At 47.9% G+C, this 24,001-nt stretch overlaps 1 protein-coding gene across 1 annotated transcript; it reads left to right on the plus strand.

The window, feature by feature from the left end:
• The first annotated feature begins 51 nt into the window (after positions 1-51).
• CUNH2orf49 (chromosome unknown C2orf49 homolog) lies at positions 52-18,837 on the plus strand. Its single transcript, XM_073550664.1, has 4 exons — positions 52-311; positions 15,298-15,464; positions 16,400-16,739; positions 18,271-18,837. The coding sequence occupies exons 1-4, from the start codon at positions 210-212 to the stop codon at positions 18,325-18,327; spliced, it is 666 nt and encodes a 221-aa protein (XP_073406765.1). The 5' UTR covers positions 52-209; the 3' UTR covers positions 18,328-18,837.
• The last annotated feature ends 5,164 nt before the right edge of the window (positions 18,838-24,001 follow it).

A 24,001-nucleotide genomic window follows, 5' to 3' on the forward strand; every position in this document is an offset into this window, starting at 1 on the left:
ATCTTTCTTGTGGGCACCGGGTATACGTTATGTTAGAGGCTATTACTCTAATATTCCCTTAGCCCTCCAGGCCCGTTCTGTGGCGAGCAGCTGCGCACATGGGCATGTAGTGCTTCTGGTTCGCGCAGTCACCTAGCTCGAAAGGCACCGAATTTCACGACACCTATGATGCTATTTCCGGTGGCCGCAAGGTTTGGTGGGAAGGATTAATGATGGCTGCTGTTGGTGGTAGACCAGGGGGGCAGGAGAGTGATTTTCTATTGCATCCGGAGCTGCTGTCCAGGGATTTCCTGCTGCTGTCACTGGGGCAGGTGAGGCTTCCATATGTCCTGGTGGCACCTCCGGGGTACAGCCATGTAATCTGATTGAGGCGCCCATGCTCTTCTGGGGTTATATGTGATGTTCTCCATACCAGTGAGAAGGTAGTATTCTGCCAGTGCTCAGGGGCTGCTGCCTTCCTGAAACCATGGCCCCTGGGGGCCTCTTGACTACTAATTGTCAGCAATCGGGTTCCTGCATCTGATCTGATGACAACCTCCATCCCGTACGTTCCCGTAGATTCCCATACATTGCCATACAGCCACGCTCCAGTGTATGGAGCATTTCCCACCAGGTCTTCTAATCACCAGTGGATACTTGTACATATATGCTGCACGGCTTGGCTAGAAAGCCTTGGACCATGCGCCAGTTATATGAGCACTAGATGGAGGCCCAATGCTAATGCTATCGCATCAGGAGGGCGGTAATGTCACGATGGGGGCAGGCTTTGAAGTGTTGAGAATCTCTCCCCCCCCCCCATGTGCTCACCCACCTATCCACTCTCTCTTTCCCCATGTGCTGACTTCTCTGACCTGTCTACCCCATGTGTTATCCCCCTTGTCTGCTGTCTCTCTCCTTCCTGTGTTGTCCCCTCATGTGCTGTCCCGTTTGAGCTGTCTCCCCCCTGTGCTCTGTCTCTCTCACCCCTGTGTCTGACCGTGTACAGAACATACCACATCTCCTGGGCAGGGGAGGAAGCAAAAGACAATACGGACATTACAGCAGGAGATCGCAGAGGATACATTTTGTGAGGTAAAATATTGTTTAAAACCAGTCAGTGAAATATTTTACCTCATAAAATGAATCCTATGTGATCCCCTGCTGTAATGTCAGTAATGTTTTTTTGCTTCTTCCCCTGCCCAGGAGATGTGGTATGCTCCGTACACGGTCAGACACAGACAATTTTTAAAATGATCTTTCATTCGTGGGAAAACCCCTTTAATGTGACCGGCTTCCTCTGCCTGTAGACACGTCACGCATCTGCCGCCGGGATCAGCCGAATGATTGACTGCACCTTCGCGGAATTCACGCCGGCGCAGTGCGACGGTGTTCCGCTGGTGGTACCACGCAAGAGGCTGTGTGAGTGTGTGAGATGTGTACGGCGTATAGAGTTGTGTGTGTGCTTCAACGGTGTTCCGCTGGTGGTACCGCGCAATAGGTTGGTACCAGCAGCAGTTTCCATATTGAGACACCCATCACTTGGGTGTCCCAATATGGCGGTTGGTGAACTTCCTCCGCTTGGAATTCTGGGATACGGTGACATCTGGACAAAACAGGAAATGAAAACATTACAAGGCAATTATGTAAATAGATAACGTGTCAGTTGCTCCTCAGCATCGTTGTCAATCTGCCCCCAAAACTCCTGAAATTGTAAATTGTGCAGCAAGTCTTTTCCTAAGGATGTTAGAGGTTTGCTGACAATAATGGCTGCAGTCATTGGCCTCTTCTTCCTAATGTGATGAAGTGCTGCCCATAATGATGGCACATTGCACAACGCTGTGTCCACCATGATAATGGGACGGTCATAATGCTCTTTTCGCCAACTGGCCGTGATCTATAGATGTGGTTTTCATATGCTAACTATATTGGTCTACTGAGGGTATGTTTACTCTGGAGTTTTTTTTTTTCTGAAAAAAAATCCACGTGCAAAAAAAGTTTTTTTTTCGTAAGTGTTTTTTGGTATGTTTACTTGATGTTGTTTTTCTGTATTGGTAGTTGTTTTTCTGCTTCCCTTGTCAAATTTGGTGTCTTTTTCTTTTTGTTTCAGCAGTGAAGCCTCAAGAATTTAAGTTGTTTCTTTTTACTTATAGAAGAACTCAGCACTGTGTGCAGTAGAAACATGTTTTCTCATTGGCATGAAAAGGAATGTCATTCCAAGAGTATTTGAAGATTTTTTATTTTTTTTTGGAATCTCTACAGAGCAAACCCTTTAAATACGTTTTCTACTGTTCTAAAGCACCGGGTGCAGTTTTTTCCACATCAAAAAACAATCATAATGTTAGTTGTTGAGGTGTTTCTGCTAAAATAAAAACTGCAAATTTGACTTTTGAATTAAATATCCCGTACACTAAAAAAAACATAAAAAATATGCCAAAATTGCTATCAGAAACTTAGGTGCATCGTTTTTGGCCATGTACGCCTACTGGAGACAGACACTCAGACTCAGTCTACTACATCTGCGTGTTCGTTGCCAGTAGACATATACACCCAAAAATTTTGCACTGCAGAGTGCACGATTAATGTCTTTGGCCCCATCTGGACATAACCCCGAATTCCGTATTGTGGGGAGTTTCAGACGTAATCCCAGACGGCACCAATGAACAGGTGCCAAATTGCAGTGTGAGGGTATGTGCACTCGCTGCGGATTCTGCTGCAGATCCGCAGCGGATTTGGCCCTGCGGACCCGCAGCAGTTCCGCAGACATTGTACAGTACAATGTTAGCCAATGGGATTTCAAATCCGCAGTGCACATACTGCGGATTTTTCCACGGTTTTAAATCCGCAGCATGTCAATTTTTTCTGCGGATTCCGCAATGGTTTGACACCTGTTCCATTGTCCAGGTGTCAATCCGCAGAGGAAAACCGCTGGCAAATTCACAGGAAAAACACAGGTCACTTCACCTGCGGTTTTACCAGTGAATCCGCAGCGTGTGCACTCACCCTTAAAGCACTCTTGCTCTCCATCAATATCCCTAAACCTCAGTGCACTCCAAACAAATAATTGTCTCACCTTTTCTCTTAAGGGGGTTTTACACATAGCGATATCGCTATAACGCCACCGATTCTGTGACGTTATAGCGATATCACTATGTGTGATACTTACCTCTGACCGGCTCCCCCGCTGGCTATCGCTGATCGCGCGAGAATGTCCGGCTCCATTTCTCGTCGTCAACTTCCTGCTGGGCTTCCTGCTGTGACGACGAGCAACGCGTGGAGGCAGGCGGGAGGACGTCGGGATCGCTGTGTGTGAAAGGTGAGTATCGTGCGCTGCGTTGCTGCTGCATCGCTGTGAGGTCTGCCTGTGTGACCGCTCACTAGCTATCATTTAGCGATGCACCAGCGATCCTGACCAGGTCGGATCACTGGTCAGATCGCTGGTGCATCACTACATGTAAAAGGGCCTTTACCCTCACACCTTTTCTGTTTTGCAGACCTGCGCCTGAACCTCACATCCCTCCTATTAAAACAAAAAGCAAGTTGGCCACTCTCCTTGACACATCTCCCAATCCTAGACCCTCCACAGTTGATGATACCCCTCACTATATCTCCCTCCTACTAGGAAATACCACAATTCCTGCACCATAAATCCCATGACTTTGACCCCCACTCTGCCGCACCCTTTCTCTGGATTGCTTTGGAACTCCTGTTCCATCCACAATAAACTCCACGTCTTCCATGACCTCTTTACCTTTCGCAATGTATGCTTCCTGGGTCTCACCGAAACGTGGCTGACACCCTTTGACATAGCCTCCCCTGCTGTGCTATGTTACTATCTCTATCACTGGACTCACACTCCTCGCCCTGACAATAGACAAGGTGGAGGAGTGGGTCATTTCCTTTCCAACAACTGCACCTTCAACCCATTCTCACATCTATACTCTCATCCTTGCTTCTTTTGAAGTGCATTCTGTTCTTATCTACGCTCCCTCTAACCTCATAGTAGCCATCATATACCGACCCCCAGGCCCGGCTACCACCTTTTAATTGACAACTTCTTCACCTAGCTTCTACATTTTCTGCTGACCTTCCCACCATCGTCATGGGTGACTTCCACATCCCCATTGACAACCAGTTGGCAGCCTCCAAGCTCCTGACACTTCCTTCATCCTTTGGTTTTACTTAGTGGTCCTTCACAACCACCCACACAGATGGTGTGACGAACAGCCCACCGCCGTTCGTCTACTTACGGGCGACACTAACGGGGGTCCCGCTGCCACCAAAACGCGACTGACAGCGGACCCTGTGTCACCACTATGTCACAATCCCACCACTGACACGGGTGTATCAGCGGACGGAGGGACGTGACACAATGCCGGCACACGGCTATCACAGGCACCGTTGGGGCTTATCTTAGTTATCCCACCACCGGCACCATGTGACAAAAATATCCAGCAAGCTAATCTCGCTCTACAATTTGCCGCAGGGGGAGTTTAATTTGGATGCCCCACCACAAGTACTGCGGGGATTTATGTATATCCCACTTTCTCAGTTCCACTTTGGAACTCGCAGCTCTCCGGCACCCCCTTACCCTCAGGTCAGTCAGGGAACTGCACCTAGGATAATTAGTCGCCGGACGGGCTGCCTGTTGTGAACCGGCAATTAGGCTTCTGCAGTAAGGGAATTATCAATGCTGTGGCCGCAGACCCTTATTCAGCAATATAAGACCCTTCTAGACTGCCAGCAAGCCGCAATAGCCGTGCACAACGCGCTGCCACCAGTCACGGTTACTTAATTCACAGTGTTAAATTAAGAGGGTCCGTGGCAAACCCCTTGAATTAGTAGCGATTATCTAACAAAGGCGTATAGCTCGAGTCTTAGAGCATAGAGACAGATCTAAATAATTATTTCATTTATTTTCCGAAAAAGGACAGTGATTACAGATAAAAGTTGCTATAAAATTGAGACATGAAATATGTACAGTACAGGTATAAAATAAAAGTGGAGAAAACAAAGAGATTACACTCACAGTTCCATATTGTTCCTTAGGCAGACCATGTGGCTTTAAGGTGGGTGGAGGCGGAGCTGCACTTCTCCGCTCATCTGAGTTCTTGTCACCACGGACTCTGCAGCTGTTCTGAGCTGGTTTGCCCAGGAAATGCCTTATAGACTTTCCTATGTGACATCACAGAGAGGTGCATTCTGGGTTGATCCCACCTCTCTTATCCAAGTTATGTTTTGGCTACAAAACTTAGATTAGCTATAACTTTATGGGAGAAGCTGGTATGGACTCATCTGTGGTATCATGTTTCCCAGCGTAATGAGCCCATCAAGAAAACATCAAACATCTATGCGATATGACCGTCCATTTGGGCGCAAATCCTATCTCATGTTCTGGACAGGGTAGAACTTCGAAAGTTACGCGGTATCGAAGCTGGGACCGCTCAGGTTACAAAAATATGATTTTCATATCTCTACTTGGTACGGTTTTCGCAGGGCAGGCTCTTAAAGTTTTATTTCAAACAAAGACCTTTTTCCCGCATTTTTTCTCTTTCAGCTGAGAGAAGCCAAATGGTGTGACAGGAAATTGGTTTATGGCACTCGGGGGAAGGGAAGCTGCTGTAGTGTGCAATGTAACTGAGACACTGGCAGGCAGCTTCTCAAAGAAAATGGAGGGTTTGTTAGCACATTGCAACAGAAAACATATCTTGCAGACATTGTACATCACACCTCCCCCCTTAAGAGGGCGCTAAGGAGGCATTACCTCTCGGTAATCGGCCATGCGCACCTCAGCGGGTTCGCCCCGGCGGGACAACCCATCGGCATTGCCGTTTTCACTGCCCTTCCTGTGTTTTACAGTAAAATCGTACTGTTGAAGGGCAAGGCTCCAGCGGAGCAATCTTCCATTGGTTCCGGACACTGTGTGCAACCAGCTCAGAGGGTTGTGGTCAGTTACCACCGTGAAGGCGCGCCCGTACAGGTAGGGCTGCAAACGCTGCAGTGCCCACACCATGGCCAGACACTCCTTCTCGATGGTCGAGTATGCCACTTCCCTCAGCAAAAGTTTCCGGCTCAGGTACAACACGGGGTGCTCTTGGTCCCCCGAGTCGACCTGGCTAAGCACAGCACCGAGGCCAAACTCGCTGGCGTCGGTCTGTACCAGAAACGGGCGACTGCTGTCGACTGCTCTCAACACTGGAGAGTTGCACAGGGCTGCTTTCAAAGCTTGGAAAGCCGCCTCACAGTCATCTGTCCAGTTGACTGTTTGGGGTAGCCTCTGCTTGGTGAGGTCAGTCAAGGGTTTGGCAAGGGCTCTATAGTCCTGTACGAACCGCCTATAGTACCCTGCAGTGCCCAAGAAGGACTTCACCTGTTTCTTGGTCCTGGGGGTGGGCCAGGACACGATTGCGTCCACTTTTTCTGGCTCCGGGCTCATGGAACCCCCGCCTACCCGGTGCCCCAGGTAGTGGACCTTGCGCATGCCTATCTGGCACTTCCCCGGCTTGATGGTCAGGCCTGCCTGGTGAAGACGCTTGAGCACCTCCTGGAGGTGCTGAAGGTGTTCCTCCCAGGTGGAACTGAAGACGGCAATATCGTCTAAGTACGCCACCGCGTACTCCTCCAGTCCCCGAAGCAGGTGGTTGACCATCCGCTGGAAAGTGGCAGGGGCATTCTTTATGCCGAAGGGCATGACCGTGGACTCGTACAGTCCAAAGGGGGTGATAAAGGCGGATTTCTCCTGCGCCTCAGGGCTCAGGGGAATCTGCCAGTATCCCCGACTCAAATCCATGATGGATATGTAGTTGGCGTTTGTCAACCGCTCGAGCAGATCCTCGATGTGCGGCATTGGGTGGGCATCAGAGGTTGTGATGGCGTTGAGCCCCCTGTAGTCCACGCAGAACCGGGTGGTTCGATCCTTTTTAGGCACGAGGACTACAGGTGAAGCCCACGCACTTTTTGACCGTCGAATCACTCCCAGCCTTAACATCTCATTGACCTCTTGGCGCATGACTTGTTGCACCGTTTCAGAGATCCGATAAGGTGTTCACCGTAATGGGGCATGATTCCCGGTGTCCACCTCATGAACCGCTAACTCCGTCCTCCCAGGACGGTTGGTGAACACGGGCCGGAAGAGTTCCAGGGTGGCCATCAACTGCAACCGCTGGGACACGGTGAGCGAACCACTTATCTCCATGTCCTCAATGGACCCATTGGCCTTGGCCTGGGCCAGCATGTCCAGGAGGGAATCTTCCTCCCCATCCTCTGGCAGATTGCAGACCGGTAGGATGCAAGCTTCAAGTTCGTAGTGCGCCTTCAGCATGTTGACGTGAAAGGCCTTGCGCCTACCCCGAGCATGGTCAAGCGTGACCACGTAGGTGACCGGGTTGAGCTGTTGGTGGACGACGTACGGGCCTTCCCAGGCTGCCTGAAGCTTATCCGTTGGTACAGGGACCAGCGCCCACACCTTTTGGCCCACCTGGTAGGTCCGCTCCCGGGCGTTCTGGTCGTACCAGTGCTTCTGGTCAGCCTGAGCCTGCGTCATGTTGTCATGCACCAACTGCGTCAAGGTCTGCATCTTGTCACGGAAGCGCATGACATAATCCACGATGGACACTTCTGTGGGGTTTGGCTCATCTTCCCAGGATTCTCTTATCAACCCAAGGGGTCCCCGGACTCGCCTGCCATACAGGAGCTCGAAGGGGGAGAACCCGGTCGAGGCCTGCGGAACTTCTCTGTAAGCGAACAGCAGGTGTGGGAGGTACCGCTCCCAGTCGCGCCCTTGGGTCTCAACCAGTATGCGGAGCATCTGTTTGAGGGTACCGTTGAAACGTTCACACAAACCATTAGTCTGTGGGTGATACGGACTCGATACCAGCTGCGTCACCTGCATTTTCTCACAGAGAGCCTCCATTAGGCGAGACATGAATTGGGGCCCTTGATCGGTAAGCATCTCCCTGGGAAATCCTACCCTTGAAAAGATGGTCACCAGTGCGTCAGCCACCTTATCTGCCCTGGTTGAAGACAGAGCTACTGCCTCTGGGTACCGGGTAGCGTAGTCTACCACGGTGAGAATGTATCGCTTTCCGGAGCTGCTGGGGACGGACAGCGGTCCTACAATGTCCACCGCGATTCTCTGGAAAGGCTCCTCTATCACCGGCAAAGGAATAAGGGGAGCCTTAAGAGCAGGCCCCGCCTTACCCACTTTTTGACAGGTGGCGCAGGAGCGGCAGTAGTGTGTTACATCTGTCCCCATCTTGGGCCAATAGAAGTGTTGAGACAGCCGTGCCTTTGTTTTGCTGATCCCCAAGTGTCCAGCGAGTGGAATCTCATGGGCAATCCGCAACAACTCGGTTCTGAACTGATAGGGGACGACCAGCTGTCTTTCCCTCAACCACTCCTTTTTAGGATCTCCGGGTACTGTCTCCCGGTACAACCTTCCTCGTTCCCAGAACACCCTCTCCTTATCAGGCTTGGAGGTGGGCGTCTCGGCGAGACCTCTCAATTTCTCCAGGCTGGCATCTGAGTGCAGAGCAGCCTGGAACTCCATGCTGGAGGCTGCCAGAAGTGACGTCAGGGTACCTCCTTTACTGGGACCCTCTGGAACCGGCTCTGGGTTCACCTCTGGTTCAGTCTCTCCTGTAGCAGCAGAGGGTCCAGAAGACAGTGCGTTACCTGCGATCTGGGCACTCTGACTGCGTGTGACAGCTGCTATGTATGCTGTCTCCCTGGGGATTTCTACAGACCCACCAACCGGTGCTGCCCTGGGCTCTCCCTCCCCATCCACCCCCAACACTTTAGGAGCAGTGCTACTTATGGGCCAGTTACCTTCCTCGGTGGCACTGGTCAGCTGCATGGCATTACCTTCCTCATGGTCCCCATGCACCTCCCCATTCTCTTGAGCACCGTTGCTTGCTCCTGCCAGGGGTTCCTCAGCCGTCTCACTCCGCAGAGTGACGGGGCTGAGCACCTCGGTACCTGTGGACACATCTACCGTTTCAAAGAAAGGGTTAACGGGTTCAGTTGGCACAGATACATCAACATCATCATTCCTAGGAAAAGAATGGTTATCAGTTTGCTTTGGTACATTCACATCAGCATCAGCATCATACCTTGGGAAAGAATGGTTGTTAGTTGCATCATTACTCATCAAGGCATTAGCAGGTAACACATTCAGTTTCCCATCATCAACATCATCAGGGTTAACGTTACCCTTATTATCAGTTTGGGGAAGGGTGTCAGGGACATAGTATGCAACCATCCTCCCCAAGTCAGTCCCCAATAAAACATCAGTGGGCAAATTTTCAGACACTCCCACCTCCCTCAACCCGCTCCCAGCACCCCAATCGAGAGAAACTCGTGCCACTGGCAAGGGACAACGGGTGCCTCCAATCCCGGTGACAGTCAGGGTTTTCCCCTCAACAAACTCTTCAGGGGCCGCCAGTCCAGGACGGATGAGGGTTCGTTCAGCCCCGGTGTCCTTGAGGCCTGTAGCAAGACGGGCCCCCACCTGAACAGGTTGAACGTTGTCGTCAGCCCTCCCAACCACACCTCCCACCAAAAGAACAGAGGCGTTGGGCCCGGGGGCCTTGGCTGGGGGGTTCTTCGGCCTGTTCGGACAGGCGTAAAAGAAGTGACCAGGCCGCTGGCAGTGGTGACACAGGCGACTGTCAGTAGCCGGCCTGTTGTTGGCAACAGGGACAGGGCCTCCGGAGGGACGGCCAGCTGGGGCATTGGGGTTGGTTGCTGGCTTACCCCCTTTCCAGCTGGTGGCGACTGGCCTCCGCGTCTCGGGCTTCCGGTTGGCCTCGTGGTTGTCGGCGATCTGCGCCGCTTTGTCCGCGTTCGTTGGTTCGCGGTCCAGGATGAACTGTCGGACCTCAGCTGGGCAGAGATGCAGGAACTGGTCTTTGATCATCAGGTCCCGTAGCTGCTCAAAGGTTTCAACGGACAGTCCATGGATCCACTGGTCAAAGTGGGTCCTGAGTCCTTGCACCACATCACTGTAGCTATCGTGTGGGCCACGTTGGAGGTGCCGGAACTTCTTTCGGTATACCTCAGGTGTCAGCCGATATTTGGCGATCAGCGCCTGCTTTATGGCGTCATAGTCAGCATCTTGCGCTTGCGGAAGAGAAGCAAACGCCTCCAGAGCTTTGCCCTTTAGCCCTGGGGTCAAGTACCTGGCCCATTGGTCTTCGGGCAGTCGGTACTGTCTGCAGGCTTTCTCAAAGGCTCGCAGAAACGTGTCCAAGTCCCCATCCTTTTCCATCACGGGAAAATGCTCTGGCCGGGGTTTAGGAGTCTGGACGCTGCTGGGCTCACGGCTTCGGGCTGTGGGGGCATTCCACCCCCGCTGGAGCATCTCCAGCTCATGGGCCCTCTGAGCTTCTGCATGGCGCTCAGCTCTCTCAGCCTGGGCTTGACGCTCGACCCTCTCAGCCTCAGCTTGGCGCTCACGTTCGGCTTGGGCCTCCTGCCGATATTGCTGGATCAGCCTCACCCGCCCATCCCTGTCTTCGGCGGGGAGTTCGTCCAAGGCCATTTGCAGATAGGGGTCCACCCCGTTCTGGTTGAATGTGGGGCCAGCGCTCAGGAGTGGAGCCTCTGCTGCAGCCCCATTGCAACTTGGGCCAACTTCTGCGCTCGCTGGATTCTGGTCGTTGTCCAGCTGCACTAGAGCCGCGATCATTTGAGCTCTGTTTTTGTTCGTGGCGTCAAGGCCTTGGTACGTGCATAACGCAGCAAGAACTTCCTTTGTCTGCCGGTTGTACCAAGGTTCTCCTTTTGCCGCCATGGTTGCCAAATAAAAGATAGAAAAAGAAAAACGAAGAAACGGGAGGGGGATACTTGCAAGTACACACTAATGTCTCAGGACTAGTAACCACTGAGTCTGTTCTCCAAAACCTATGATGCAGGATTCCCGCAGGAACCGTGCAGGTTTTTAGTGAGAGGAATGATTGCTCAAACCAAATCACTAATGCTCTAGGATTATCCCACCGCTCTGCCACCAATATGTGACGAACAGCCCACCGCCGTTCGTCTACTTACGGGCGACACTAACGGGGGTCCCGCTGCCACCAAAACGCGACTGACAGCGGACCCTGTGTCACCACTATGTCACAATCCCACCACTGACACGGGTGTATCAGCGGACGGAGGGACGTGACACAATGCCGGCACACGGCTATCACAGGCACCGTTGGGGCTTATCTTAGTTATCCCACCACCGGCACCATGTGACAAAAATATCCAGCAAGCTAATCTCGCTCTACAATTTGCCGCAGGGGGAGTTTAATTTGGATGCCCCACCACTGCTATCAATCCTCCAAGTACTGCGGGGATTTATGTATATCCCACTTTCTCAGTTCCACTTTGGAACTCGCAGCTCTCCGGCGCCCCCCTTACCCTCAGGTCAGTCAGGGAACTGCACCTAGGATAATTAGTTGCCGGACGGGCTGCCTGTTGTGAACCGGCAATTAGGCTTCTGCAGTAAGGGAATTATCAATGCTGTGGCCGCAGACCCTTATTCAGCAATATAAGACCCTTCTAGACTGCCAGCAAGCCGCAATAGCCGTGCACAACGCGCTGCCACCAGTCACGGTTACTTAATTCACAGTGTTAAATTAAGAGGGTCCGTGGCAAACCCCTTGAATTAGTAGCGATTATCTAACAAAGGCGTATAGCTCGAGTCTTAGAGCATAGAGACAGATCTAAATAATTATTTCATTTATTTTCCGAAAGAGGACAGTGATTACAGATAAAAGTTGCTATAAAATTGAGACATGAAATATGTACAGTACAGGTATAAAATAAAAGTGGAGAAAACAAAGAGATTACACTCACAGTTCCATATTGTTCCTTAGGCAGACCATGTGGCTTTAAGGTGGGTGGAGGCGGAGCTGCACTTCTCCGCTCATCTGAGTTCTTGTCACCACGGACTCTGCAGCTGTTCTGAGCTGGTTTGCCCAGGAAATGCCTTATAGACTTTCCTATGTGACATCACAGAGAGGTGCATTCTGGGTTGATCCCACCTCTCTTATCCAAGTTATGTTTTGGCTACAAAACTTAGATTAGCTATAACTTTATGGGAGAAGCTGGTATGGACTCATCAGTGGTATCATGTTTCCCAGCGTAATGAGCCCATCAAGAAAACCTCAAACATCTATGCGATATGACCGTCCATTTGGGCGCAAATCCTATCTCATGTTCTGGACAGGGTAGAACTTCGAAAGTTACGCGGTATCGAAGCTGGGACCGCTCAGGTTACAAAAATATGATTTTCATATCTCTACTTGGTACGGTTTTCGCAGGGCAGGCTCTTAAAGTTTTATTTCAAACAAAGACCTTTTTCCCGCATTTTTTCTCTTTCAGCTGAGAGAAGCCAAATGGTGTGACAGGAAATTGGTTTATGGCACTCGGGGGAAGGGAAGCTGCATGTAGTGTGCAATGTAACTGAGACACTGGCAGGCAGCTTCTCAAAGAAAATGGAGGGTTTGTTAGCACATTGCAACAGAAATCATATCTTGCAGACATTGTACATCACAGATGGACAAACAGTAGACTTCATCTTCACCGGTCTCTGCTCCTTATGTAACCTCACAACTAGAGTTGAGCGACTTTGGTCGGATCGGGTTTCGTGAAACCCGAATGAAACAAAATAAGTTTCAGATGAAACTCGTCCGACTAGAGCAAAACAAAGTCGGAGTTTCGTCCGAAACCCGACCCCAATGCAAGTCAATGGGAAATAAAAGTCGGACGAAACTCCGACTTTTTTTGCTCTAGTCGGACGAGTTTCATCTGAAACTTATTTTGTTTCATTCGGGTTTCACGAAACCCGATCCGACCAAAGTCGCTCAACTCTACTCACAACCCTATATGACCTCCATCTACTCACTTTTGCATCCCTGTTCTCCTCACATGCCCACCCATGTCAAGCAACTAGCTCTCCCACTTAGAAACCTTGCACACCTAGACATCCACATGCTCTTTGACTCTATTCTACCACTATCCTCCATATTTTCACAACACAGGCAGTGTCTCTCTTCTGCTCCCTCCAGTACCAAGCAAGCTTGCCCATCACTACTAAACAGGACTAATTCACCAAACTTATATTGTCTTTATTCAACACCCTTTAACTCTCCTCCACCGTCCACTGCCCCCTCAGAACCTCCTCATCTCTACAAACAACTTTGCCTCATATTTCAAAAATAAGATCAACCAAACAAAGCAAACTTTTACTGCCCATCTACCACAACCCATATAAATAGCAGGCCTCTGCCCCTTCCCCATAACCTTACTCCCCATCATCACTGAAGGAGAGTTTGCTCATCTCCTCTTCAAATCACACCTCACCTTTTGTGCTTTGGTCCCATCTCATCTCATCAATCTCACCTCCACGTTTCTCCAGGCCCTAATCCACCTCTTCAACGTATCTCTGACTTCTGGTACTTTCCCTTTTGCTTTTAAACATGCTACAATCGCACCTATACTGAAGAAATCATACCGCAACTCCATCTCTGCATCCAGCTTTCTCCCCATTTCATTGCTCCCATTTGCCTCCAAACTCTTCAAACATGTCCATGCTGTACTCTCCTTGCATCTTTCATCTAACTCACTCTTTGACAACCTACAATCCGGCATCTATCTACCCTATTTATCCATCACAATAAATGACATCACGGTTTCCCCTGTATCGAAAGTCAGCTGCGTTGGAGTAACCCTATCTGCCCTGTCCTTCAAACCACACATCCAAGTTCTTACCATCTCCTGCTGCCAACAACTCAAAAATATTTCCAGAATCCATCCTTTTCTCAATCTTGAAACTACTAAAATGTTAGTGCACACCCTCATCATCTCCTGCCTCTACTACTGCAATATCCTCTGTGGCTTTCCTGCTAACACTCAATCATCTGTCCAGTCCGTCCTTATCTCTATTTGCCGACTAACTCACCTCTCTCCATGCTATGCCTCCGCTTCTCCTCTCTGCAAATCCCTTAAATGGCTTCCAATTCCCCAACGTATTCAATTCAAACTGCTAACACTCACAAAGGCATTCATAATCTGTCTCCTCCGTATATCTCCTAGCTAGAGTTGAGCAAATTTGTTGGGGTTTCCTCTTATTCGGTAAGCTATAGCGCTTACCGAATAAGGTGCAGAGGGAACCCGGCTTCCTGGATCACGCCGGCTGATCGTCGTTGCAGCTGCATGTGTTGCTGCTGTGTCACAGTCACAGCACATGAAAGGAGCACCTATTTGTTGGGCTCTCCATGCATGTGCTGTGACTGTGACACAGTAAAGACACATGCAGCTGAGGCGCTGAACATCTGTTCAGCCGGCGCGATCCAAGAAGCGCTATAGCTTGCCGAATAAGAGAGAACCCAAACAAATTCGCTTAACTCTACTCCTAACTAATCTCTCAATATCTTCAAACACATAACCTCCGATCCCCTAAAGACCTTCTCTCCTCCACACTTATATGCTCCTCACCCAACCGCCTCCAAGACTTCTCCCAAGTGTCCCCCATCTTGTGTCCCAACACATCTTATCTGCCACGTGGGGAACTTGATAGTGCTGCCACCTCACCACCACCGGAACTTCTACATATCCCCCAACCTACTGTCTCCTTCCCCACCATCCTGTAGACTGTAAGCTCACAAGGGCAGGGTCCTCTCCCCTCTGTATCATTCTGTCATTGTTAGTTTGTTCTCTGTAATCTATATATGTATTTTGTATGTAATCCCTCTCATATTCAGCACCATGGAATCAATGGTGCACTAAAAATAAATGCCAAAAAATATATAATTAGCAGTTTATTATGATGAAAGTAAAAAAGTATATATAAGTCCAAATAATAATAAAATTTGTCTGTAATAACTTATTGATTGTTTACAAGTAGCAAGAGTACATTTATTTTCTACATAATTGGATGTAAACTGAGCCTCACTGTATTACATATCACCATGTTTGTTTTAATATGCATTTTAGGCTATGTGCACACGCTGCGGTTTTGGCCGCAGCAGAACTGCAGCAGTTCTGCAGACAGCGTACAGTAGCATGTTATCCTATGGGATTAACATTCTGCTGTGCACACGCTGCGGATTTTTAACTGCGGAAAAGCTGCGGTTTTGAATCCGCAGAAACAATTGTCATGTCAATTGTTTCTGCGGATTCTGCTGCGGTTTGCCACCTATTCCATTGTCCAGGTGGCAAACCGCAGGTATTTTACCTGCGGTTCTGCAGATAAAAATCCGCAGACCAATCCGCAGTGTGTGCACATAGCCTAACAGTATCTGTTTAACAAATGTCTAATATTTGTTTTTTCAGAAAAACATTGTAGTCGAAGATGCTGTGAATGACAAGGAGAAGTTAACAGAGCTGTTTGTCCAGCATGCTATGCCCCTACCCCAAAGACAATTACCCAAGAGCAGATGGGGTAAACTGATGGAAAGTAAGAAGGGAATAAAGAAACATGAAGAGCCATACAAGAAGAGGTGAGACTCCTGGTACTCTGGGCACCAGGGAAGATGCAAAGGAAAGCTTAGTGCAGAGGCATTTGCCCTGACTTTGCAATTGTTCATTTGCTTCCGTAATGCAAAATTTAGCAGCTTTACAAATAGTCTTCATTAAAAAAACCACTACCATTCTGCTGGCTGTCCTTCTGACTGTTGTGGTATTCATTGATCACTAAAGCAAAGGTAGTAGTATGGTAACCAAAACGTATTAAAGCAGAGACCAGATCACCTCTCTGATGTGGAAAACTCTGAAACATGGAACCACACCAACGCCAGGTGTTTTTTGGACTACTATAGAGATACGGATAATCCACTTTCAAGATTAGGAATACCAGTAGATAAAATCAATCATTTATTGGTTACACTTAAAACAAGGTGTTAAAGAGAAACCAAAGCGTTTCAGACATGACAGGGTTGTCCCGTTTGAAATTTGTAGATTTTAAATCTTGATGCTAGATTATCCATAATTCTCTCTAGTTAACCAAAATTTATCACCTCTTGGTTCCACTTGGCTTTGGACCCTTGGTCTGCCTTGGCAGACTGTATAAAGTCGACAGGACAGAGGGCATAGTACTTTAATGGTGCAGATGCTACTTCATTCTAGCCATATCGTATAGGTATACCATGGCATTTGTCTTGGGACGACTCCTATATGGAGTGTAAGGTAAAGCAACAATTGCGTATGGCCAGTGGGACAGCCTGAAGCCGTGGTGAGTAGTCCTACTGTTCCAGCATCTACAAGACCTTTCCGTACACATGATTGCTTGTTGCAGTGCTGCACCAGTGTTTTCTGCTTTTACGTTATCCTCGTTTTTCCTGCAGACTTTATATTTCATCCTGCTACAACATAATTGAAATGTGATTGTTGCAAATTTAAACTTACATATTGACTATGGACAATATTTCGGTTCCAGTGCTGAAAATATCAGAAAACGCCCTCTTATAGTATTTGATGGGGCCTCCACCAGCACAAGCATAAAGGTGAAAAAGACAGAGAATGGACATGCAACTCAGAGGCTTCATCAGTCATGCACAGAAAAAATCAGCACAGCAGTAAGATCAGGAGCAGTGCCCACCAGTCCTGTGCCCCACCATAATAGCTCATCAGCCAAGATCCCTACTGGAAACCATGAACATTCAACTACCACCAGACCAGGGTCTAATACAGCAATGGAGAAAGTAAAATCCAAGCCACCAGTCAGTGGAAGTGTCAAAATAAAAAGGGCCGCTCCAAAGGAGGACGCAGATGTGATGGTATGTATCTACCCCATGGATTGGTAACTACAACTGAAAACTCCAGCTTCTTTCTAGTTGATAAAGGCCTTTGGAGCATACTTATATGCAGCACTAATAAAGGATATTGGTCAGCATGAAATACAACCCAGAGCCTCTATAGTGTACTCTGAATTCACTTTCATTCCCCTGTAGTAAGCGCATATTTCTCATCCACTATTCTGATGAGTTATGTAGGAGTCCTACTGTTCTGTTTTGAGCTTAGGCATCAAGGGGTAGCTCAGACGTGGTGGGCTTACTACTGGGGAAATTCAGTGATAATAAATGTTATCTTTAGAATATCTCTACAAATATTCTTTAAAGGTTTAGTCAAGCAAGATAAAAAAAAGCAGTTACTGAAATTATTTATGCACTTTAATCACTAAAGCTCCTTCGCCTTATCGTATTCAGTGAAATTCTGCCATCTAGGAAGTTCCATGTCCACACAGTTTCCTTTCCATTTCCTTCTGTGACCTGCTTGATAGATGCTGCCTGTTGGGCTCCATTCATTAGCTAATCAGCTGCCTTGCTATCATGGCTTATGCTGACACGGGGATGGGGAGGAATGGAGGTTATGGAAGTAAAGCTTCTCAGACCTCTGGACCGCTACTGAAAACTGGAGATCAGTGAAATATAAAAAAAAAGTGTACACTAAATACTCTTATTTCAAAGAACCTAAAAATATCCTTTTCAAGCATCACATATCTATAAGGTATAGTACAAGAGTTTAGAGTTGAGTGACTTTGGTCGAATCGGGTTTCATGAAACAAAATTTGTTTCAGATGAAACTGGTCCGACTAGGGCAAAAAAAGTCTGAGTTTCGTCTGAAACCCGACCCCAATGCAAGTCAATGGGGATTAAAAGTCAGCATTGTGCGGATGACATTCATCCACTCAATGCCGACTTTTATTCCCCATTGACTTGCATTTGGGTCGGGTTTCGGACGAAACTCAGACTTTTTTTGCCCTAGTCGGACCAGTTTCATCTGAAACAAATTTTGTTTCTTGAAACCCGATCCGACCAAAGTCGCTCAACTCTACAATAGTTGACAACCCTTGACTTCCATTAAATGGGTTTTCTGGGAATATGTTTGGATCATGAGCATCAGATTGCGCTTGTTGAAAATAACAGACAACACCTTGCTTCTCTGATCTTTGTTGACAGGCTGCAGGGCTAATGTTATCATAGCAGCGCACTTGACCGCTGCAGGCAATCAGCTTTGCCAATGTAGAGCCCAGTGATTGCCTGCAGCATTCATATGCGCTGTAGTCTTGACATCACTGCTGCAAAATATTATCGAAAATGTATTGTACTTGTTAGAGAATTTAGTGCTTGCGTTGTGTTTACTGCATTGTTCCTATATAATGGCGACCATAGACTAATAGTGAGGAGATAGTCATTTGGTAATTTGCCAGGCACTAAAGAGTCTTGTATTAAAAGAAAAAAATATATAAAACTAGTAATTTCTGCACTCTTGTCATTGGCACATTAAGAATTTCCCTTTCTCTTCCAGAATGAGGACAAACCTACAGAGGCAAAGAAGAAGATCCACCATGTTACATGGCCATGAGTTTACCTGAAGGAGATCTGATTTTAGGACATCAATCCTAGATGAATGATAGGTGCAAAAAATGTACAGACATTGCCAACACTTTTCTACCAGAAGAGGACGTGTTACTGGTGCATGAATCTATTCAGTGTTTCTCACCTTAGGCATTTTCTTCAAGAACAGCAGCCCTCGCCGTCATGTAGCTCACATCCTAAGATGTTCAGTTACTAATTTATTACTGTGGACTCTCATGACAATGGTGCGAGGGGAGAAGAAGACGGACACTGTCCTATTAGTGATTGTAGTGTGTTTCTTAGAACTGTTAATACATGACTATTATTTTTATATTATTAAATTGTTTGGATTGCAGTCGCATTTTTATTCTTTGTGACACCTTTTTGGATGGAGGAATTTATGGACTTAGTAACTGGTAAAGTAATTAAGTACAGCTTCATACTGATTTCTTTAGGAAGTTTTAAAAAATAAATAAAACATTTATAACTATGGTATAATAAATATCAAGATTTTTCAGTGTCTGTCTATAAAACTTGCCTTCTTTTTCCAGTAGTCTAAAGCAACAGGACGAACACATTGCAAAAAAGGATTAAAAATTGGACAGCAATTATATCTATTCATTCACAAAACTATTCTGAGATTATATTTTATAATATGAAAGAAAAATCTAATGAAAAATATTCCCGAAATATATTAATAAAAAAGAACATTTGCAAATCAGTGGTTCACTCAGAATATAACAAGAAACCATTAGTGTCCTCAAACTCTGTGCTCTTGATTAGAGTTGAGAGAATATGTTCGGAATTGGTTTCTGAATCTGAATTTGACATATTTGTACCGTATTTGTTGTCAAATTTATGTTTGCTGATCGGTTCCGAACATATTCGGTAATTTATACCACCATTGATTTCAATGACATTCGACTGTGTTTGGCGAATATTGCAAATACAATATTTGCCTTTGATTGTAATCGGAACCAAATTTTGAAAATTTTGCTCAACTCATGGTCATCACCCTAAGGGCTCGCTCATACCAGCGTACACATTGCACATCGTGTTTTTTTTTTAAATCAGATTGCGGGCGGACCAGCATTACTCAATGGGGTAGTGCTGATGCACAATATTTGGGTGACACCTGAGTGCATTCCAATTTCTGCAAACTCGTAGAATGGAAAAAAATTTTCTCATCCAAGAGATTCGGATCAAACAGGCTCAATTCTCTCAGATGACAGAATCTACGGCCGTCCAACCGTAGCTTAAAGCAAGCTTGCATACCAATACCATCTAAATATCAGCCCATGGTAACTGAGAGAGGATTATAGAATACAAGTAAGGCTGTTCACACTAGCATTTTTCCCATTCTGTCTTTTTCTCTGGTATTTTCGATGGCAACTATTGATCAATCGGCAAGGATGCTGCAAGTGGTGGAATCGCTAAGGAAACATGAAGGACAACCTATACAAATCAATTGGCTTAGTCAGCAATTCTTGGTATCCATGACGGGAAGTCCATCAGCAAAAGAATGTCTTTTGAAATGACGCACAGGCGCTTGGTGCACCCCTGAGTTTAGCTCTATTGAAAGGCACAGGGAGTTCTGTAAGTTGGAGATGTGATGTGACATTAGTGACATTGATGTGATGTGATGTGACATTAGGTGCTGTCTGTCTATGAAGGACACACAGTGCGTCACCCAGCTTTGCACATAGACTTGCCTCTGCACCTAGCATTCACATGGTATGTCCATCCACCCAGCTCTCCTGCTGTCTGTCTATGAAGGACACACAGTGCGTCACCCAGCTTTGCACATAGACTTGCCTCTGCACCTAGCATTCACATGGTATGTCCATCCACCCAGCTCTCCTGCTCTCCTGCTGTCTGTCTATGAAGGACACACAGTGCGTCACCCAGCTTTGCACATAGACTTGCCTCTGCACCTAGCATTCACATGGTATGTCCATCCACCCAGCTCTCCTGCTCTCCTGCTGTCTGTCTATGAAGGACACACAGTGCGTCACCCAGCTTTGCACATAGACTTGCCTCTGCACCTAGCATTCACATGGTATGTCCATCCACCCAGCTCTCCTGCTCTCCTGCTGTCTGTCTATGAAGGACACACAGTGCGTCACCCAGCTTTGCACATAGACTTGCCTCTGCACCTAGCATTCACATGGTATGTCCATCCACCCAGCTCTCCTGCTCTCCTGCTGTCTGTCTATGAAGGACACACAGTGCGTCACCCAGCTTTGCACATAGACTTGCCTCTGCACCTAGCATTCACATGGTATGCCTTTCAGCTAACCCCAGCTTACCCCAGTGTTATTTATGACCTTGTTTACTCTGGCTTGATCATATACATCTGGTCCACTCTTAATTGTCTGGCCAAGATGAGCAGAGACCACTCCTCTCTGCTTCACACCTGACTGCACTTAGTTGTACATATATTGCAGAGTACAAGTCTGCATAGACTTCAGTCTGCATTGTGATTCCTATAAGTGTGTGCTAGAAGTGTGAAGATTAATTTAAGAATTAAAACCAGAATTGGAACTGAAGGGAACTGAAGGTAACTGGACACAGTCACTGTAAACAATGTTTCTGTTTGTTTTCACTTTCACCCCAATAATCCTTCACTTTCTGCTAATTCCCCTAATCCCTACTCCTAGTAAGGAACTGTTCATCTCTTCTTCAATCCTCCCCATCCACCTCACCTCCGCCTCAAAACTGTTCCTTAACATACAATCCTCTGTCTCCAAACACAGACAGCCCCCTCATGCGCTCTCCTGCTCCCACCTGCTAACACTTTCTCTGCTCCTTCTCACTGCTGGTGATATCTCTCCAAATCCTGGTCCTCCTCACCACATTCCCACAGTCATTTCTACCTCCCATCCACGCTCTATCACAACCTTCCGTAACCTCTCCAACCTTATACCCATTCACCCAGCCCCCGCTTCCCCAGTCCCACTAACAGGAGCTCTGTGGAACGCTCGCTCTGTCTGCAACAAGCTTTCCTACATCCATGATCTTTTTGTTACTACCAAACTCTCCTTCCTCGCCATCACCGAAACCTGGCTCACCCCTTCTGACACAGCCTCTCCTGCTGCACTTTCGTATGGCGGCTTCCACCTTTCTCACACCCCCCGCCCCAGAAGCAAACATGGTGGAGGAGTTGGTTTTCTCCTGTCAGATACCTGCTCCTTCACCCCAATCCCACTGCCACCCTCTGTTACCCTCCCTTCCTTTGAGGTGCACTCTGTGCGCATCTACTCCCCCTCCAACCTCCAACTGGCTGTCATCTACCGCCCCCCAGGGCCAGCCACCACCTTCTTTGACCACTTCACCACCTGGTTACTTCATTTCCTTTCCGCGGACATCCCTACTATCATCATGGGCGACTTCAACATCCCCATTGACACTTCCCTCTCAGCTGCCACTAAACTTCTATCTCTCACTTCCTCCTTCGGCCTCACTCAATGGTCTTCTGCAGCCACTCACAAAGATGGCCACACACTAGACCTCATCTTCACCCGCCTCTGCGCCCTATCTAGCCTCTCTAACTCGCCTCTTCCTCTCTCTGACCACAACCTGCTCACATTCTCTTCCCTCTTCACTCCATGTCTACAATCCCCACCCCACAAACTTTCACACCCTCGCAGGAATCTTAAACACCTTGACCTACACTCATTCTCCGAATCCCTCCTCCCTCTTACAGATATAAGTTCCTTACACAATGCGGATGACGCTGCCGCTCTATATAACACCACAATAGCTGTAGCTTTGGAATCCGCTGCCCCACTTACACATACCAAAACTCGCAAAATCAACAGACAGCCCTGGCACACCAGCCTGACCAAAGAGCTGAGGCGAGCTTCCAGGGCTGCTGAGCGCAGATGGAAAAGATCCCACTCCAACGAGCATTTCATCGCATTCAAACAGTCCCTCACTACTTTCAAGACCACACTCGCCACAGCTAAACAAACCTACTTCTCATCTCTCATATCCTCCCTGTCTCACAACCCTAAACAGTTATTCAACACCTTCAATTCTCTCCTCCGCCCCCCAGCACCTCCTCCCTCCCCACTCATCTCAGCTGAAGACTTTGCCTCATTTTTCAAGCAGAAAATTGATAACATCAGGGACAGTTTTGGTCAACAACCCCCAGAGCCCTTCCTCCCGACTTCCCAGCCCTCCACCTTCAAAACCAACTTCTCCACCATTACAGAAGATCGACTCTCCACTCTACTCTCAAGATCACATCTCACCACCTGTGCACTCGACCCGATCCCATCCCACTTCATCCCAAACCTCACCACAGTCTTCATCCCAACCCTAACCCATCTCTTCAACCTATCACTAACAACTGGTGTTTTCCCCTCAAGCTTTAAACATGCCTCCATCACACCTATCCTCAAAAAGCCCTCTCTTGACCCATCCTCTGTATCTAGCTATCGCCCTATATCACTTCTCCCATACGCCTCCAAGCTACTGGAACAACACGTCTACCTTGAACTGTCCTCCCATCTCTCTTCTTGCTCCCTCTTCGACCGCTTACAATCTGGCTTCCGGTCACACCACTCCACTGAAACTGCCCTTACTAAGGTCACCAATGACCTCTTAACTGCCAAGAGCAAGCGACACTACTCTGTCCTCCTCCTCCTGGACCTGTCGGCTGCCTTTGACACAGTGGACCATTCCCTATTATTACAGACCCTCTCATCCCTCGGCATCACAGACTTGGCCCTCTCCTGGATCTCATCATACCTAACAGACCGGACATTCAGCGTCTCCCACTCACACACCACCTCCTCACCTCGCCCCCTATCTGTCGGAGTCCCACAAGGTTCAGTCCTAGGGCCCCTGCTGTTCTCTATTTACACCTTTGGCCTGGGACAGCTCATAGAATCTCATGGCTTTCAGTATCATCTTTATGCTGATGACACACAGATCTACATCTCTGGACCAGATATCACCTCCCTACTAACCAGAATCCCTCAATGTCTGTCCACTATTTCATCCTTCTTCTCCACTAGATATCTGAAACTCAACATGGACAAAACAGAATTCATCATCTTTCCCCCATCTCACGTGACCCCCCCTACGAACCTATCAATTACAGTAAATGACTGCCCACTCTCCCCAGTCCCACAAGCTCGCTGCCTCGGAGTAATCCTTGATGCTGATCTCTCCTTCAAACCACATATCCAAACCCTTTCCACTTCCTGCCGACTTCAACTCAAAAATATTTCACGCATCCGTTCATTCCTCACCCAAGAATCTGCAAAAACCCTAGTCCATGCCCTCATCATCTCTCGCCTTGACTACTGCAACCTCATGCTCTGCGGCCTCCCCTCAAACACTCTCGCACCCCTCCAATCTATTCTAAACTCTGCTGCCCGACTAATCCACCTGTCCCCCCGCTATTCCCCAGCTTCTCCCCTCTGTCAATCCCTTCACTGGCTCCCAATTGCCCAGAGACTCCATTACAAAACCCTAACCATGACATACAAAGCCATCCACAACTTGTCTCCTCCATACATCTGTGACCTCGTCTCCCGGTACTTTCCTGCACGCAACCTCCGATCCTCACAAGATCTCCTTCTCTACTCCCCTCTTATCTCCTCTTCCCACAATCGCATACAAGATTTCTCTCGCGCATCACCCCTACTCTGGAACTCTCTACCACAACA

This window comes from Dendrobates tinctorius, unplaced genomic scaffold (genome assembly GCF_039654945.1).
Source record: "Dendrobates tinctorius isolate UK_male_01 unplaced genomic scaffold, ASM3965494v1 ptg000166l, whole genome shotgun sequence".
Taxonomy (NCBI): Eukaryota; Metazoa; Chordata; class Amphibia; order Anura; family Dendrobatidae; genus Dendrobates; species Dendrobates tinctorius.